Here is a 19,313-nt window from a genome sequence, read left to right on the forward strand (position 1 = left end):
TTATATATTGTCATGGCATTGTGTGTATATGAGGCATCTCACATGTTATATATTGTCATGGTATTGTGTGTATATGAGGTATCTCACGTTATATATTGTCATGGTATTGTGTGCATATGAGGCATCTCACATTATATATTGTCATGGCATTGTGTGTATATGAGGCATCTCACATGTTATATATTGTCATGGTATTGTGTGTATATGAGGCATCTCACATGTTATATTGTCATGGTATTGTGTGTATATGAGGCATCTCCCGTTATATATTGTCATGGTATTGTGTGTATATGAGGCATCTCATATGTTATATATTGTCATGGTATTGTGTGTATATGAGGTATCTCATATGTTATATATTGTCATGGTATTGTGTGTATATGAGGCATCTCACATGTTATATATTGTCATGGTATTGTGTGTATATGAGGCATCTCACGTTATATATTGTCATGGTATTGTGTGTATATGAGGCATCTCACGTCATATATTGTCATGGCATTGTGTGTATATGAGGCATCTCACATGTTATATATTGTCATGGTATTGTGTGTATATGAGGCATCTCATATGTTATATATTATCATGGCATTGTGTGTATATGAGGCATCTCACGTTATATATTGTCATGGTATTGTGTGTATATGAGGCATCTCACGTTATATATTGTCATGGTATTGTGTGTATATGAGACATCTCACGTTATATATTGTCATGGTATTGTGTGTATATGAGGCATCTCACGTTATATATTGTCATGGCATTGTGTGTATATGAGGCATCTCATATGTTATATATTGTCATGGTATTGTGTGTATATGAGGCATCTCATATGTTATATATTATCATGGCATTGTGTGTATATGAGGCATCTCACGTTATATATTGTCATGGTATTGTGTGTATATGAGGCATCTCACGTTATATATTGTCATGGTATTGTGTGTATATGAGGCATCTCACGTTATATATTGTCATGGTATTGTGTGTATATGAGACATCTCACGTTGTATATTGTCATGGTATTGTGTGTATATGAGACATCTCACGTTATATATTGTCATGGTATTGTGTGTATATGAGGCATCTCACGTTATATATTGTCATGGTATTGTGTGTATATGAGGCATCTCACGTTATATATTGTCATGGCATTGTGTGTATATGAGGAATCTCACATTATATATTGTCATGGTATTGTGTGTATATGAGGCATCTCATATGTTATATATTGTCATGAAATTGTGTGTATATGAGGCATCTCACATGTTATATATTGTCATGGTATTGTGTGTATGAGGCATCTCACGTTATATATTGTCATGGTATTGTGTGTATATGAGGCATCTCACATTTTATATATTGTCATGGTATTGTGTGTATATGAGGCATCTCACATGTTATATATTGTCATGGTATTGTGTGTATATGAGGCATCTCCCGTTATATATTGTCATGGTATTGTGTGTATATGAGGCATCTCACGTTATATATTGTCATGGTATTGTATGTATATGAGGCATCTCATATGTTATATATTATCATGGTATTGTGTGTATATGAGGCATCTCACATTTTATATATTGTCATGGTATTGTGTGTATATGAGGCATCTCACATGTTATATATTGTCATGGTATTGTGTGTATATGAGGCATCTCACATGTTATATATTGTCATGGTATTGTGTGTATATGAGGCATCTCACGTTATATATTGTCATGGTATTGTGTGTATATGAGGCATCTCGCGTTATATATTGTCATGGTATTGTGTGCATATGAGGCATCTCACATTATATATTGTCATGGCATTGTGTGTATATGAGGCATCTCACATGTTATATATTGTCATGGTATTGTGTGTATATGAGGCATCTCACGTTATATATTGTCATGGTATTGTGTGTATATGAGGCATCTTGCGTTATATATTGTCATGGTATTGTGTGTATATGAGGCATCTCATGTTATATATTGTCATGGCATTGTGTGTATATGAGGCATCTCATATGTTATATATTGTTATGGTATTGTGTGTATATGAGGCATCTCACGTTATATATTGTCATGGTATTGTGTGTATATGAGGCATCTCACGTTATATATTGTCATGGCACTGTGTGTATATGAGGCATCTCACGTTATATATTGTCATGGTATTGTGTGTATATGAGGCATCTCATGTTATATATTGTCATGGTATTGTGTGTATATGAGGCATCTCACGTTATATATTGTCATGGCACTGTGTGTATATGAGGCATTTCACGTTATATATTGTCATGGTATTGTGTGTATATGAGGCATTTCACGTTATATATTGTCATGGTATTGTGTGTATATGAGGCATCTCACGTTATATATTGTCATGGCATTGTGTGTATATGAGGCATTTCACGTTATATATTGTCATGGCACTGTGTGTATATGAGGGCATCTCACGTTATATATTGTCATGGTATCGTATCACTAGATGTGAAGGAGAAGTCACACAGCAATCTTGAGGTCTTGGTGGTACTGGCCTCAAGGGTTTCAGTATCAACTTCTATCCGACTTCGGCTTTGTTGTATGAGGCTGAAAGTGGGAAACCCCAATAGTATAGCAAGTTATAAACAGGATAGGCAGTAAAAAGGAAAATACAGGGAGCCCAAGTGCCGGTTTTCAAGAAGTTTATTCCAGATTTGAAAATATAAAAACTTAATAAATAAAGCTCCAATGAGAAATTGTAAAGCTTAAGGTGTATCAAAGATAAAATTGTTATATTCAAGAGCAGTAAAAAATGACTTACAGCCTCGTACATGAAAGCTGAAGTTGATGCTTCTCTCCTACAGACCAGCACCACTAAGAAGGAACCTTTGTGTACTTTATAGTCCTGGGAGGGACAAAAGAAGGCAGATGTCTCACACACAGGGGGTACTTTTTTGACTTATATTGCCAACTCATATTGTTGTTTATTGCAGTTTCTAAATTATAGTTTTCTTTGCAATCTGGAGATCTACTGGTCAACACATACAGATCTAATTACAATGTCAGAACCTTCCAAATTACTATTTAAATGACTTGATAGAGAAACATTCACATTTGATTTAAGACAGACACTTTAAGTCAACCAAAAACTTCACTATTTACCTACAGCTGACAATAAAAAATACAAATAAATAAATAAATAAATAAATAAAACCTGACTGTTGTGTATTATTCCAGATCTTTATTATCCTATAGCTGTAGAAAAACTGACACTGTCAACTGTAGCTGCTATGAAACTACATCTCCCAGCAAGCACTGTCAATTTTATAACATAACACTGAACTGTACTTTCTTCTCTACTGATATAACTTGATTTTGATTGCTTATAAATCATTTAATCTCTCTGCTTTAAACTATTTACTACTTTAAACTAATTTACTAACTAGCATACAGATCAGACCGACAGAATAACTCTTAACTAGATTAAATATTTTCACTCCCATGCCCAGGGACTCCTGGCTTGCAGCCATTTACTTTATCTTTGAACCACTGGAGGGCTCTGGCTTGTTGTGAATTTCTGAATCATATTGCCTGCACTGGCTGGCTCTCTAGAACCACCTGCTTGCCAGCTGCAGGCAATTACCTAATCAGCATCACTATAAAAGGCTACTTCTCAGACCACTCACTGCTCTGACATTGTGGTTCATTCCCTTTGCTTGTGCCGCAGTCCTGTTTCCTGTATCAAGTTGTGTTGAGGATTTTCTTGGCATCTGAAGATTGGACTGTTTCCAGGTTTTCTGAACTTGACTTGTCTTCCAAACATTCTCCTGGATTTCCCCTGTGTTTGGCAAAATATCGGACTACTTCCAGGTATTCTGAATTCAGCTTGTCTTCTGATCATTCTCCTGGATTACCACTGGGTTTGGTGAAAGATCAGACTGCTTATGGTATTCTCACCGCCGTCTTGTTTCTGGACTTTGCTTTTGTCTAATGCTATTTACTTCTGCCAGTATCTTCCTGACTTAGTCCAGTCCTCGGGCCCTAGTGCAGGCATTACTTTGTCGTTGGCCCTAGTGTGAGCATTCCTGTCCTTGGCCCTAGTGAGTGCATTGTTCCAGTCTTCAGCCCTAATGGGGGCACTCAAGTTCTCAGCCCTAGTGAGGGCATTACTACAGTCCTCAGTCTTACTAAGGGCATTACTCCAGTCTTCAGTCCAGGTGTGGCACTTCAGACCATGACCCTATTGAGGGCGTTACTCCTGTCCTTGGCCCCAGTATGGGCTCTACTCCTGCCAAGACCTGTGGCTCCTGCTAAGTCCAGTGACTCCTGCCAAGGCACAGATCCTGCCTCAGCATACACTCTCTTGCCAAGTCACAGACTCAGTTTCAGCATACACTCTCCTGCCAAGGCACAGACTTAGTACCAGCATACTCTCATCTGCCAAGGCACAGACCTAGTTCCAACGTACACCCATCTGCAAAAGAACACACCCAGTTCCTGTGTACACCCATCTACTAAGGCACAGATGCAGAACCAGCATACTCTCATCTGCCAAGGCACAGTCCCAGTTCAAGCATACGCTTACCTACCTAGGTTCTGTCCTGTGTACAGCTCTACTGACTCCAAGTTCTGTGTCACCTGTGCTCAGCACTGCAGATTCCATGTCCAGTGTGTTTTTTGCTCATTGCTGCAAATTTCAAGTCCTATGTTCTACTCTATAGATCCCAAGCCCTGCGTCTCTTGTTGCACAGCATCCAAGCCCTGTGTCTTCTGTTACACAATATCCAAGCCCTGTGTCACTAACTGATTTACTTTACCTGTTCATTAAAGGTTGTTTTCTTATTTGCCATCATACCTAAAATTAGAATTTATTCTAAAAAGCACATCTCATTGGCCCTTTTAACTCCTAAAATGAACAGACACATATACCTCTAAGCTCCAAATCTCTAAATCTGCTCCTCCAAAAATGACACATACATTGCAACCTGTCCCATTAACTACAGCAACCAATCTAGTACACTATTTGGAGGACCCCTAAACACAGTAAAATAGCATAATTAGTAAATGCACAATACAAATACAATGCAAATGCACTTAGATTGAATTTCAGATGACTAATATATTTCTTTCAGACAGATTATAAAGTTAGCTCTATTTTCCTTACCACAGCATCATGTGACAGCATTCAGCCAATCACAAAAAGTATATGTGTATATTCGGTTAATTCTTGCACATGCTCAGTAGAAGCTGGTGTCTCAGAAAGTGTGCAACTAAAAGGAGTGTGCGCATATAGATAACAGAAGTAATTTGGAAAGTTGTTTAATATTATTTGCTCTATTTGAATCATGAACATTTAATTTTAACTTTAGTGTTCTTTTAATTATTAGAATGTGCTTACCCCAGTTAAAAGGAAAGTGTATCTGAATATTCATACTTATATTTAATTGACACCTGTATTTGTAAATTAATAATGACTGACACAACACACAAATAAAGCTTGTTAGACTTGAGACCTCATCTGTGCATCAAGGGCATGTAATCACCATTACTTGTAGACTCTTTAACCTGACTTATTTTTCAGTTTATCCAAGTTTGAGGCTTCGTAAACAGAGACTGTAAAGGTATTTTGACATATGCTAATTTACTTTTTGGGCACAGTTTGTGTACAGCTAATGGAATGGCAAATATTTTGTTAAAACTATGAATATTTGTTAAACATATTTGTTCTAAACGAATGTTGTATATTTGGTGAATATATATAGAAAATGATGCCGAATATATATAGAACATATTTTTACGAAAAGTATATTTTATTTAACCATTGCATTTAACAAAATCTAATATATAAAAAATTGTATACAGTTTTAAGATAATATACAATATTTTTGAAAAACAAATTCAGGACTCAAATAATTTGTATAAAAATACTGATTTCCCAACATAGCAAGAAACAATCATAGATAAAGTAAATATGTTTTTGGGTACACGGGTTATGATGTATAACTCAGTATATAGGACAGACAATAGTAACAATTTAAAGAAAAGAGAATCAACTTTTTTTTGTAAATCAATGTATTTTCTTCACAGTCTTTTGTACTTGTGTAGATGATGGTTGCAGTTTGGGCAGAAATGATCCACATCCTTGCAGGAGTCAACGCAAAATGGGATTAAACAGCATCCTAGCCAGCACCTATAACATAACCAACATTACAGTCATATTAACAAACATACAATATGGATATGCTTGCAAAGTGGTCACAGCAATATTGCAACAGAAGAACTAATTGATGCTAGGGCTAAATATTGTTACATCACTTATGCATTGCACACCTCTACCCCATTTAAGGATTTTATCTCAACCCCAACCATAACTGTATCCTTAACCTTATTCATGGCCCTAAAATTAACCCTAGCCCTAACAGCAATTACTAACTGTAATTGAAGTCCTAACTAGCTTTAGGACTTTTTTCTAACCCTACCCTTAACCCCAAACACTAACTGTATCCCCTCACTGTAGCTGTAGCCATAATGCTATCCTTTGCCCCAATCCCTAACCAAAACCCTAGCCATAACTACAATCAATAATCATAACCCTAATCCCTAGACTTAATACCTAACCATAGCCCTTACCCAAATCCCTAACCAAAGCACTTGCCCTGATCCCTAACCATAACCCTAGCCATAACCCCAATCACTAACCATAACTCTAGCCCTAATCCCAAACCATAACTCTAACCCTAACCATACCCTAGCCCTAACCCTATTCCCTAACCATAACCCTAGCCCTAATCTCTAACCCTAGCCCTAACCATAATCCCTAACCATGTCCCAAACCATAAGACTAGCCCTACACCTGGTCTCTAACCATAACCCTAGCCCTACACCCAATCCCTAACCATATTCCTAGCCCTACACCCAGTCCCTAACCATAACTATAGCCCTACAACCAGTCCCTAACCATAATCCTAGCCATAACTCCAATCCCTAACCAAAACACTAGCCATTATCCCTAACCATAACCCTAGCCATAACCCCAATCACTGACCCTAACTCTAGCCCTAATCCCAAACATAACTCTAGCCCTAACCCCAATCCCTAACCAAACCCTAACCATACCCTAGACCTAACCCTATTCCCTAACCATAACCCTAGCCCTAACCCTAATCTCTAGCCCTAACCCTAATCCCTAACCATGTCCCTAACCATAAACCTAGCCCTACACCTAGTCTCTAACCATAACCTTAGCCCTACACCAAATCCCTAACCATATTCCTAGCCCTACACCCAGTCCCTTACCAGAACTCTAGCCATAACCCCAATCCCTAGCCATAACCCCAATCTCTAACATAACCCTAGTCATAACCACAATCACTAACCATAACCCTAGCCCTATTCACTAACCATAACCTATCCCTAACCCCAATCCCTAACCAAAACCCTAGCCCTAATCCCTAACCATAACCACAATCATTAACCATAACTTTAGCCCTAATCCCAAACCATAACACTAGCCCTAACCCCAATCCCTACCCAAACCCTAACCATACCATAGCCCTAACCCTAATCTCTAACCCTAGCCCTTACCCTAAAAATCTAACCACAACCCTAGACCTAATCTCTAACTTTAGCCCTAATCCCTAACCATAAACCTAGCCCTACACCCAGTCTCTTACCATAACCCTAGCCCTACACCCAATCCCTAACCATAACCCTAGCTCTACACCCAGTTCCTAATCATAACTCTAGCCTTACAACCAATCCCTAACCATGACCCTAGCCCTACACCCGGTCCTTAAAGGGACACTGAACCCAATTTTTTTTCTTTCATTATTCAGATAGAGCATGACATTTTAAGCAACTTTCTAATTTACTACTATTATCAAATTTTCTTCATACTCTTGGTATCTTTATTTGAAATGCAAGAATGTAAGTTTAGATGCCGGCCCATTTTTGGTGAACAACCTGGGTTGTTCTTGCTGATTGGTGGATAAATTCATCCACCAATAAAAAAGTGTTGTCAAGAGTACTGAAACAGCTTAGATGCCTTCTTTTTCAAATAAAGATAGCCAGAGAATGAAGAACATTTGATAATAGGAGTAAATTAGAAAGTTGCTTAAAATTGCATGCTCTATCTCAATCATGGTAAAAAAAAATTGAGTTAAGTGTCCCTTTAACCATAACCATAGCCCTACACCTAGTCCCTAACCATAACCATAGCCCTACACTTAGTCCCTAACTATAACCCTAGCCCTACACCTAGTCCCTAACTATAACCCTAGCCTGAAGGCGGCTGACTAGTTTGGCGTTTAGGTCCGGTGGGGTGAGTGTGATCTTTGAGCACTACCAGTTTGTTCTCCTGAATAACCCTAGGCCTAGACCTAGTCCCTAACTATAACCCTAGCCCTACAACTAGTCCCTAACTATAACCCTAACCCTACACCTAGTCCCTGACTATAACCCTAGCCCTACACCCAATCACTAACCATAACTAACTGTAACTGTGTCCCTAAACCTAACTGTAATCTTAACACTTGCCTTAGCCTAAAATCCTTTTATAAGTATCCGTAATTCTAACCTTAGCCTAAACCCAATCCCTAACACTAACTTTAGCCCTAACACTAGTTTAAACCTCAATACCATACACTAGATTTAGAACTAAACCTAACTTTAGCACTAGCTCTAACTTCTGACCTTAAAGGGACACTGAACCCAAATTTTTTCTTTCGTGATTTAGATAGAGCATGACATTTTACGCAACTTTCTAATTTACTCCTATTATCAATTTTTCTTCGTTCTCTTGCTATCTTTATTTGAAAAAGAAGGCATCTAAGCTGTTTTCTTGGTTCAGGACTCTGGACAGCACTTTTTTATTGGTGGATTAATTTTTCCACCAATAAGCAAGAACAACCCAGGTTGCTCACCAAAAATGGGCCCGCATCTAAACTTACATTCTTGCATTTCAAATAAAGATACCAAGAGAATAAAGAAAATTTGATAATAGGAGTAAATTAGAAAGTTGCTTAAAATTTCACGCTCTATCTGAATCGCGAAAGAAAAAATTTGGGTTCAGTGTCCCTTTAACTATCCATTTACATTAATATTAAATTCATAGACAATGTATTTCCTTGTTGCTTTCATCAATAAACTATAGATATTTAAAGCTCCCCCTAAAGCGTTAAGTCAGCACAACACAGACAGTAATAAATGCAAATCAATAGATAATAAATAAAAAGTAATGTGATGTGGCTGTCAGAAGATGCTTAGATACAAGGTAATCACAGAGGTAAACAGTGTATTAATTTAACTGTGTTGGTTATGCAAAAATGGGGAATGTGTAATAAAGGGATTAGCTATATTTTAAAACAATAAAAATTATATTGTAGACTGTCCCTTTAAAGTCAACTCCACTCTCATACCACACAATCACTCATACAACACACACACACTCTCATACAACACACACAATCACTCATACAACACACACACTTTCATACAACACACACACTCATACAATATACTACAATCAATCTCATAATAGAAACACACAAACACACACTCTCATACAACACACACACTCTCATACAACACACACACTCTTATACAACAGACACACTCTCATACAACAGACACACTCTCATACAACAGACACACTCCCATACAACACACACACTCATACAACACACCACAATAACTCTCATAATACAAACTCACATACACTCTCTCATACAACACACACTCATTCAATGCACACATTCTCATACAACATACCACAATCACTCTCATAATGCAAACACACACACACTTTCATACAACACACACACTCTCATACAACACACCACAATTACTCATACAAAACACACACTCTCATACAACACACACACTCATAAAACACACACACTCACATACAACACACCAAAATCGCTCTCATAATGCAAACACACACGCACTCTCTCTCATAAAACACACACACACACCACAATGACTCTCATAATACAAACACACACAAACTCATACAACACACACACCACAATCACTCTCATAAAACAAACACACACACTCTTCTACAACACACACACACTCATACAACACATACACCCTCATACAACACAAAGACTCTCATACAATACACACCACAATCACTCTCATAATACAAACACACACCATCATACAACACACACATACCACAATGACTCTCATAATACAAACACACACCATCATACAATACACACAACCTCGTACAACACACACACACCGCAATCACTCTCATAATACAAACACACACCATCATACAACACACACACCACAATTACTCTCATAATACAAACACACACCATCATACAACACACACCACAATCACTCTCATAATACAAACACACACCATCATACAATACACACAACCTCATACAACACACACACCACAATCACTCTCATAATACACTCTTGGCCAATCCCCCAATAGAAACCAGCCCTTCATATAAAAAAGTTTTGGCACCCCTGGTCTGAATCCTTCCTTTTTTTCAACAATTAAGGAATTTAATCTTATTTAAATGTGTTCTTCCTTTAATATCACTCTTTGTACATCCCAGAAGAGCAGGTTTCATTTTATGGACCTGTTATAATGCTGAGATAGAACAGATTTATTTCATCAAAAAACTTACCCTAAAAGACACAAGATTCCAAAGATTAGCCAAGCGAGCAAGCCAGTATTATATTCAGTTCTTGTCACAATGTTCTGGCGACATATAGGGCATGAACAGGATACTGGGGTATCTTGGAACGAAGTCCCGATTACAACGGTGGAGTGTACTGGTGCAACAATAACTACAGGACACCAAAGGAGAAAAAATGAGTTCTTCTATAAAGTTATATAAACATTTTCTTACTAGAGTTTAATAACAACATGGCTTTGCTTATTAGAGCAGAGTATTAAGAGAACCCTAACAGACCAGATCTGAAATATTTATATTATTTGGCTCTTCTAGGGCCGGACTGGGAACAAAAAGTAGACCTGGAAGAACTGAAGACCAGTCCTTCAAATAAATCATGTTGGGTTAGCGCACATGAAGAATTAGTGTACTCTTGTTGGGTTAGCGCACATGAAGAATTAGTGTACTCTTGTTGGGTTAGCGCACATGAAGAATTAGTGTACTCTTGTTGGGTTTGCGCACATGAAGAATTAGTGTACTCTTGTTGGGTTAGCGCACATGAAGAATTGGTGTACTCTTGTTGGGTTAGCGCACATGAAGAATTAGTGTACTCTTGTTGGGTTTGCACACACAAGCGCACATTAGCACATATGTATTTACCTGCAGGTTGGGGGTTCATTCCATAAGGGGGTGGCGCCATGTAGCTTGCTCCCACTCCTGGGAGAAAAAAAAGGAAAACATCTTATCTATATGTCTGCTCTGGTATGATTCTGAGGGCAACTGGAGGTACCTATTACCCTTCTGTACCTTTAGTAGATTTAACAAGAAGAAAATATTGATTTATTTTTATATGAGGAACTGGATGGCAACTTAAATGGCCCTCAAGTGAAAGGAGGTCAGGGACCCTGTCATGCCCAGCTAGTAACATCACCAGAGATATCACAGGATTTGTTGCACTGCCACAGACTATCCCCAGCTTGACCCCCTAAACTGTTCAGCGGTTCCCCTCATGGGTGGGACATCTTAGGGACAGTCAATTCCAGAAGACCAGGGGTCATGGCCTAAGTACAATAAAGCAATAACCCTAACTGTTATCCCCTCACCATAAATAATATGGCCCAGCTAATTATTTGCATATTAATCCACAACCATCAATAGCCCCAGCAGTTTCCACTGAGTGCCCAAATGGTTAGCCCTGGGTCCTATACAACTTGACAATAAGCATTACATTTGTGCATACCTGGCTGTTGGGGTGGAGCTCCCATCCCTTGATCTTTTTCACCATACATGGTATATATCGCCTGAAAGAAACAAATGTTCTTATTACAGCATCACAAACATGGTTCTTATAATAATCTGAACATCGTAACACACAGTTACTTTTACCTTCTGAACTTTATGAATAATTGTGCTTGTAATATACACTAAATATACACTAAATATACACTAAATGTACACTAAATTATATACACTAAATATACACTAAATTATATACACTAAATTATATACACTAAATTATATACACTAAATATACACTAAATTATATACACTAAATATACACTAAATTATATACACTAAATATACACTAAATATACACTAAATTATATACACTAAATATATACTAAATATACACTAAATTATATACACTAAATATACACTAAATATACACTAAATTATATACACTAAATTATATACACTAAATATACACTAAATATACACTAAATATACACTAAATTATATACACTAAATTATATACACTAAATATACACTAAATTATATACACTAAATATACACTAAATATACACTAAATAATATACACTAAATATACACTAAATTATATACACTAAATTATATACACTAAATATACACTAAATATGCACTAAATATACACTAAATATACACTAAGTTATATACACTAAATATACACTAAATATACACTAAGTTATATACACTAAATTATATACACTAAATATACACTAAATATACACTAAATATGCACTAAATATACACTAAATATACACTAAGTTATATACACTAAATATACACTAAATTATATACACTAAATATACACTAAATATACACTAAATATGCACTAAATATACACTAAATATACACTAAGTTATATACACTAAATATACACTAAATATACACTAAGTTTTATATACACTAAATTATATACACTAAATATACACTAAAGTAAAAATTACATTTTTATGAATCAGACAGAGCAAACAGTTTAAAAAAATAACCCAACTTCCATTATTAAATTAGCTTCATTCTCTTGGTATTCTTATAGGAGCTCAGAAGTGTGCACGTGTGTCTTTAGCATTATACAGCCGCAGTGCTTGTAGCAAGGTTATACATTTTGCAACAAAGGAAACCTAGAGAAAAAAGCATACTGTTTTATTTTTTAAAATGCATAATCTATCTGAATCATGAGCATTAAAGGGACATGAAACCCACATATTTCTTTCATGATTCAGATAGATCATGCAATTTTATAAAACTTTCCAAATTACTTCTATTATATCATTTGTTTCATTCTCTTGGTATCATTTGTTGAAAAGCATACCTAGGTAGGCTAAGGAGCTGCTGATTGGTGGCTGCACATATATACCTTGTGTTATTAGCTGGCCAATGTGCACTGCTGTTTCTTTAACAAAGGTTAACAATAGAATGAAGCAAATTTTATCAAATAAGTTAATTGGACATTTGTTTATAATTGTATACTCTAAATCACGCAAGAAAATTGTTGGGTTTTATGTCCCTTTAAAGTAAAGCCTAGGAGAGTTTAGGAGCGTGCACGTGTCTTTAGCCATAGTTGCAAGCACTCCTGCCATAGACTGCTAAAGATACGTGCACTCTCTTGAGCTCCTATCAGCCTACTTAGCATTATTCTTCAACAAAGGTTGACAAGTCATCAAAACAAATTTAATGATAGAAGTAAATTGGAAATCTTTTCAAAATTGAAAGTTTTATGTGAAGCATTAAAGATTAATTTTTGACTTTACTGACTCTTTAATGTTGACTTTAGTGTCCAATTAAGCTGAATGAATCAGCCTGTGATTGCAGACTTAGGGCAAGATTACATATGCAGTGTCACCCGCAAAAACCGGCAACACTGGTGTTTAGTCCGGTATTGCTATCACATATATGGCAAAAATTTTTTTTTTTTTGTAATTTTAGATTTATTTTATTTAATCTTACGCCTAGATTTAGAGTTCTGCGTTAGCCGTCAAAACCAGTGTTAGGGGGTCCTAACGCTGGTTTTGGCCGCCCGCCGGTTCATAAAGCTCTTAACTAATGTGCTCTAAAGTACACTAACACCCATAAACTACCTATGTACCCCTAAACCGAGGCCCCCCCACATCGCCGCCACTCTATTAAATTTTCTTAACCCCAAATCTGCCGACCGGACCTCACCGCTACTCTAATAAATGTATTAACCCCTAAAGCTAAGTCTAACCCTAACACCCCCCTAAGTTAAATATAATTTAAATCTAACGAAATAAAATAAATCTTAATAAATAAAGTATTCCTATTTAAAACTAAATACTTACCTGTAAAATAAACCCTAATATAGCTACAATATAAATAATAATTATATTGTAGCTATTTTAGGATTAATATTTATTTTACAGGCAACTTTGTATTTATTTTAACCAGGTACAATAGCTATTAAATAGTTAATAACTATTTAATAGTTACCTAGTTAAAATAATTACAAAATTACCTGTAAAATAAATCCTAACCTAAGTTACAATTAAACCTAACACTACACTATCAATAAATTAATTAAATAAACTATCTACAATTATCTACAATTAAATCAACTAAACTAAATTACAAAAAAAACAAACACTAAATTACAACAAAACCCCCACTAAATTACAAAAAATAAAAAAAGATTACAAGAATTTTAAACTAATTACACCTACTCTAAGCCCCCTAAAAAAATAACAAAGCCCCCCAAAATAAAAAAATGCCCTACCCTATTCTAAAATAAATATTTTACAGCTCTTTTACCTTACCAGCCCTTAAAAGTGCCTTTTGCGGGGCATGCTCCAAAGAATTCTGCTCTTTTGCCTGTAAAAAAACATACAATACCCCCCTAACATTACAACCCACCACCCACATACCCCTAATCTAACCCAACCCCCCCTTAAAAAACCTAACACTAAGCCCCTGAAGATCTTCCTACCTTGTCTTCACCATGCCGGGTATCACCGATCTGTCCAGAAGAGGGTCCGAAGTCTTCATCCTATCCGGCAAGAAGAGGTCCAGAAGAGGCTCCGAAGTCTTCATCCTATCCGGCAAGAAGAGGAGATCTTCTAGCAAACATCTTGATCCAAGCGGCATCTTCTATCTTCTTCCATCCGACGCGGAGCAGGACCATCTTGAAGCAGCCGACACGGATCCATCCTCTTCTAACGACGTCCGAATGAAGGTTCCTTTAAATGACGTCATCCAAGATGGCGTCCCTCGAATTCCGATTGGCTGATAGGATTCTATTAGCCAATTGGAATTAAGGTAGGAAAAATCTGATTTGGACTGATTGAATCAGCCAATCAGATTCAAGATCAATCGGATTGGCTGATCCAATCAGCCAATCAGATTGAGCTCGCATTCTATTGCATGTTCCGATTAGTCAATAGAATGTGAGCTCAATCTGATTGGCTGATTGGATCAGCCAATCCGATTGAACTTGAATCTGATTGGCTGATTCCATAAGCCAATCAGATTTTTCCTACCTTAATTCTGATTGGCTGATAGAATCCTATCAGCCAATCGGAATTCGAGGGACGCCATCTTGGATGACGTCATTTAAAGGAACCTTCATTTGGACTTAGGACGTTGTTAGAAGAGGATGGATCCGCGTCGGCTGCTTCAAGATGGTCCCGCTCTGCGCCGGATGGAAGAAGATAGAAGATGTCGCTTGGATGAAGATGTTTGCCGGTCCGGATCCCCTCTTCTTGCCGGATAGGATGAAGACTTCGGAGCCTCTTCTGGACCTCTTCTTGCCGGATAGGATGAAGACTTCGGACCCTCTTCTGGACGGATCAGTGATACCCGGCGTGGTGAAGACAAGGTAGGAAGATCTTCAGGGGCTTAGTGTTAGGTTTTTTAAGGGGGGGTTGGGTTAGATTAGGGGTATGTGGGTGGTGGGTTGTAATGTTGGGGGGTATTGTATGTTTTTTTTACAGGCAAAAGAGCAGAATTCTTTGGGGTATGACCCGTAAAAGGCCCTTTTAAGGGCTGGTAAGGTAAAAGAGCTGTAAAATATTTATTTTAGAATAGGGTAGGGCATTTTTTTATTTTGGGGGGCTTTGTTATTTTTTTAGGGGGCTTAGAGTAGGTGTAATTAGTTTAAAATTCTTGTAATGTTTTTTTTTGTAATTTAGTGTTTGTTTTTTTTGTAATTTAGTTTAGTTGATTTAATTGTAGACAATTGTAGATAGTTTATTTAATTGATTTATTTTACAGGTAAGTATTTAGTTTTAAATAGGAATACTTTACTTAATAAGAATTATTTTATTTCGTTAGAATAAAATTATATTTAACTTAGGGGGGTGTTAGTGTTAGGGTTAGACTTAGCTTTAGGGGTTAATACATTTATTAGAGTAGCGGTGATGTCCGGTCAGCAGATTAGGGGTTAATAATTGTAGGTAGGTGGCGGCAACGTTGGGGGCGGCAGATTAGGGGTTAATAAATATAATATAGGGGTCAGCAGTGTTAGGGGCAGCAGATTAGGGGTACATAGGGATAACGTAGGTTGCGGCGGTGTACGGAGCGGCAGATTAGTGGTTAAAAATAATATGCAGGGGTCAGCGATAGCGTGGTCAGCAGATTAGGGTTTAATAAGTGTAAAGTTAGGGGTGTTTAGACTCGGGGTTCACGTTAGGGTGTTAGGTGCAGACTTAGGAAGTGTTTCCCCATAGGAAACAATAGGGCTGTGTTAGGAGCTGAACGCTGCTTTTTTGCAGGCGTTAGGTTTTTTTTCAGCTCAAACGGCCCCATTGTTTCCTATGGGGGAATCGTGCACGAGCACGTTTTTGAAGCTGGCCACGTCCGTAAGCAACACTGGTATTTAGAGTTGCAGTGGTAAATATGCCTGTACGCTCCCTTTTTGGAGCCTAACGCAGCCCTTCAGAGAACTCTAAATACCAGCGTTATTTAAAAGGTGCGGGGGGAAAAAAGCACCCCTTTGGCCGCAAAACTCTAAATCTAGGCGTTAGTTTTTTATATTTTTAAGTAATGTTAGGTATTTTATTTTAATTGTAACTTAGTATTTTTTTATTTTATGTAATTGTTGTTAATTTAGGGGGTGTTAGGTTAGGGGGCTTAGTAATTAAATTAGTTATTTGTAATGTGGGGGGGTGGCGGTTTAGGGGTTAATAGGTTAATTAGTTACTTTTCAATGTGAGTTTAGGGGTTAATACTTTAATTAGGTAGATTGCGTTAATTAGACATATTGCGTTGTGGGGGGTTGGAGGTTTAGGGTTAATACTTTTATTATTAGTTGCGATGTGGGGGGATTGCGGATATAGGGGTTTTGACTTGCCGGGTTAATTTTTGGGAGGTGGGTTAGACTGTTACATGCGATTTAACTGCCGTAAGTCACTGGCGACTCCAGAAATGTGTATTTCTGCACATTTCTAGACATCGCTAGTTTATGAACTGCCGATGGGGTTTATGTGATTCCCCTATGTGGGAGGTGAATTTACGGGCAACGCGGGTTTCAGCAGTTGTGCTGAAGCCTACGCCGTATATGTAATTTTGCCCTTAGATAGAGCAATTGCTGCTAAAGAGAGCTAAAAACTGACTTGAGATGGTCAAGTAGCAAATGCGCAGGATTGTCATGCCTGTTGTTATTTTCAAGATTCACTTCAAAACAGATAACAAAGAAAAATTGTCCTGTTATAGTAAAAGTGTTTGGGAGATTAACTTGAAATTAAATAATTACTTAAAATCAGTTCGATTTTAGTTCCTAAATTAGATTGTATAATTATTGTATAATTATTTATGCAAATATTTGTTAATTACCATGGCCGGTACTTTTTTCCAATAAAGGTGGCACCCCTAGACATGTGATATATTATCTAAGTTATCACAAGCATCAATGTCAAATGTCAGAATATATAAATATCCTCTCTGCATTCATATGGATAAAAAAAAGATATAAGATTTCCTCCCATTGCACAATAACTTCCTTAAGAGACTGTCCGTGTTAAATTGTAGTTTCCAGCGTGCCATTATGTAACTATATTTATATTCAGTATCATATAAAACACCAATGGATTCTAACTAAGATAACTAAGTTTTCACGTGCGCTAACCTGACACTGCGGTAGACCTAAAATGCGAAACACAAAGCGCCTTATGCATATTTTACATTCTTATGTTCTTCACATAGATTTTTTTTTTATTATTATTATGTTTTTATTTCTATATATATAAAATAATGGTAATGTAAAATACATATCTATATCTATGTATCTATAGGAATAGATATACAGGTATAGGTATATATATATATATATATATATATATATATATATATATATATGTTTGTGTGTATTTACCATAAAAAGAACAAATTCCTTTATGTGAAGAACTTTGGAATGTGAAATATTAATAACTGCTGTCATACGGTGTAAGGTTTTTTTATTCTACACTTTTTATTGAAATCTATGGGGTAAATGCGTTAAGGCGGTTGCGATATTCGAAGTCCTTAAGTTAGCACTTCGGGATTTGCTTGTGCACAAACTTTTTACTTTCAAATTTTTTCACTTTTCAAGCATAATACATGCAAAAAGCCTACTTCTATCAAAGTTTGCGCTCGAGCGGAAGTGCTAAATACCGCTCCACTTGTAATGTAACCCAAAGTTAGACCTAAATGGGTTGCTGATTTCCTTGTTGGAAAGAAAAATGTTTATAAGTCTTGGCTATCTGATTATATGATGTCACATTAATATATTAAAGGGAAGATCAAGACAAAGGGTGCGTATCCTACATATAGATAACACATGTTCATTTAGGGTCCGTGCCCTGTCTATCAAATGGCTACATTAAATGAACATATAAACACATTTTGTATTGCTTCATTTACTCATTTAGTTAATGAAGGAATTACAGACAAACAGCTAGATTACGAGTTTTGCGTAATGATTGAAAGCAGCATTATGGCCCATAACGCTGCTTTTTCCCTAACGCTTCTATTACAAGTGTTTTCGGTATAGCTGTACCGCACACCTTTTAGTCTGTTATGCAACGTCAGTACCACACTTTTAAAAAAGTCTTTTTTTTATGGGACTCCCATAGTGCCGGTATTACGAGTTTGCCTGGGAGGCCAAAAAGTGAGCGGTACACTCTATAACCACAAGATCCGTAGCGCCATCTAAAGTCAGTAGTTATGAGTTATACGTTACAAAGCTGTAACATAAAACTCATAACTAAACTGTCACAAAGTACACTAACACCCATAAACTACCTATTAACCCCTAAACCGAGGCCCTCCCGCATCTCAAACACTATAATAAATGTATTAACCCCATAATCTGCCGCCACTATTAAAATGTATTAACCCCTATTCCGCCGCTCCCCAACATATTAAAATTATTAACCCCTAAACCGCCGTCCTCCCGCATCGCAAACACTATTTAAATATTAATAACCCCTAATCTGCCGTCCACCCACAC

General features: G+C 36.8%; 1 protein-coding gene across 1 annotated transcript in view; it reads right to left on the bottom strand.

The window, feature by feature from the left end:
• Nucleotides 1-5,760: 5,760 nt before the first annotated feature.
• The window catches only part of LOC128641790 (lipopolysaccharide-induced tumor necrosis factor-alpha factor homolog), a 67,992-nt gene continuing 54,439 nt past the window's right edge, over nt 5,761-19,313 (bottom strand). The window contains exons 2-5 of the mRNA XM_053694324.1: nt 11,856-11,916; nt 11,276-11,332; nt 10,628-10,790; nt 5,761-6,159 (exon numbers count right to left, since the gene is read on the bottom strand). Coding sequence (XP_053550299.1) covers nt 6,051-6,159; nt 10,628-10,790; nt 11,276-11,332; nt 11,856-11,904 — 378 coding nt within the window. The 5' untranslated portion in view covers nt 11,905-11,916 and the 3' untranslated portion in view covers nt 5,761-6,050. The remainder of the gene's footprint in view (nt 6,160-10,627; nt 10,791-11,275; nt 11,333-11,855; nt 11,917-19,313) is intronic.

Source organism: Bombina bombina, chromosome 11 (genome assembly GCF_027579735.1).
Source record: "Bombina bombina isolate aBomBom1 chromosome 11, aBomBom1.pri, whole genome shotgun sequence".
Taxonomy (NCBI): Eukaryota; Metazoa; Chordata; class Amphibia; order Anura; family Bombinatoridae; genus Bombina; species Bombina bombina.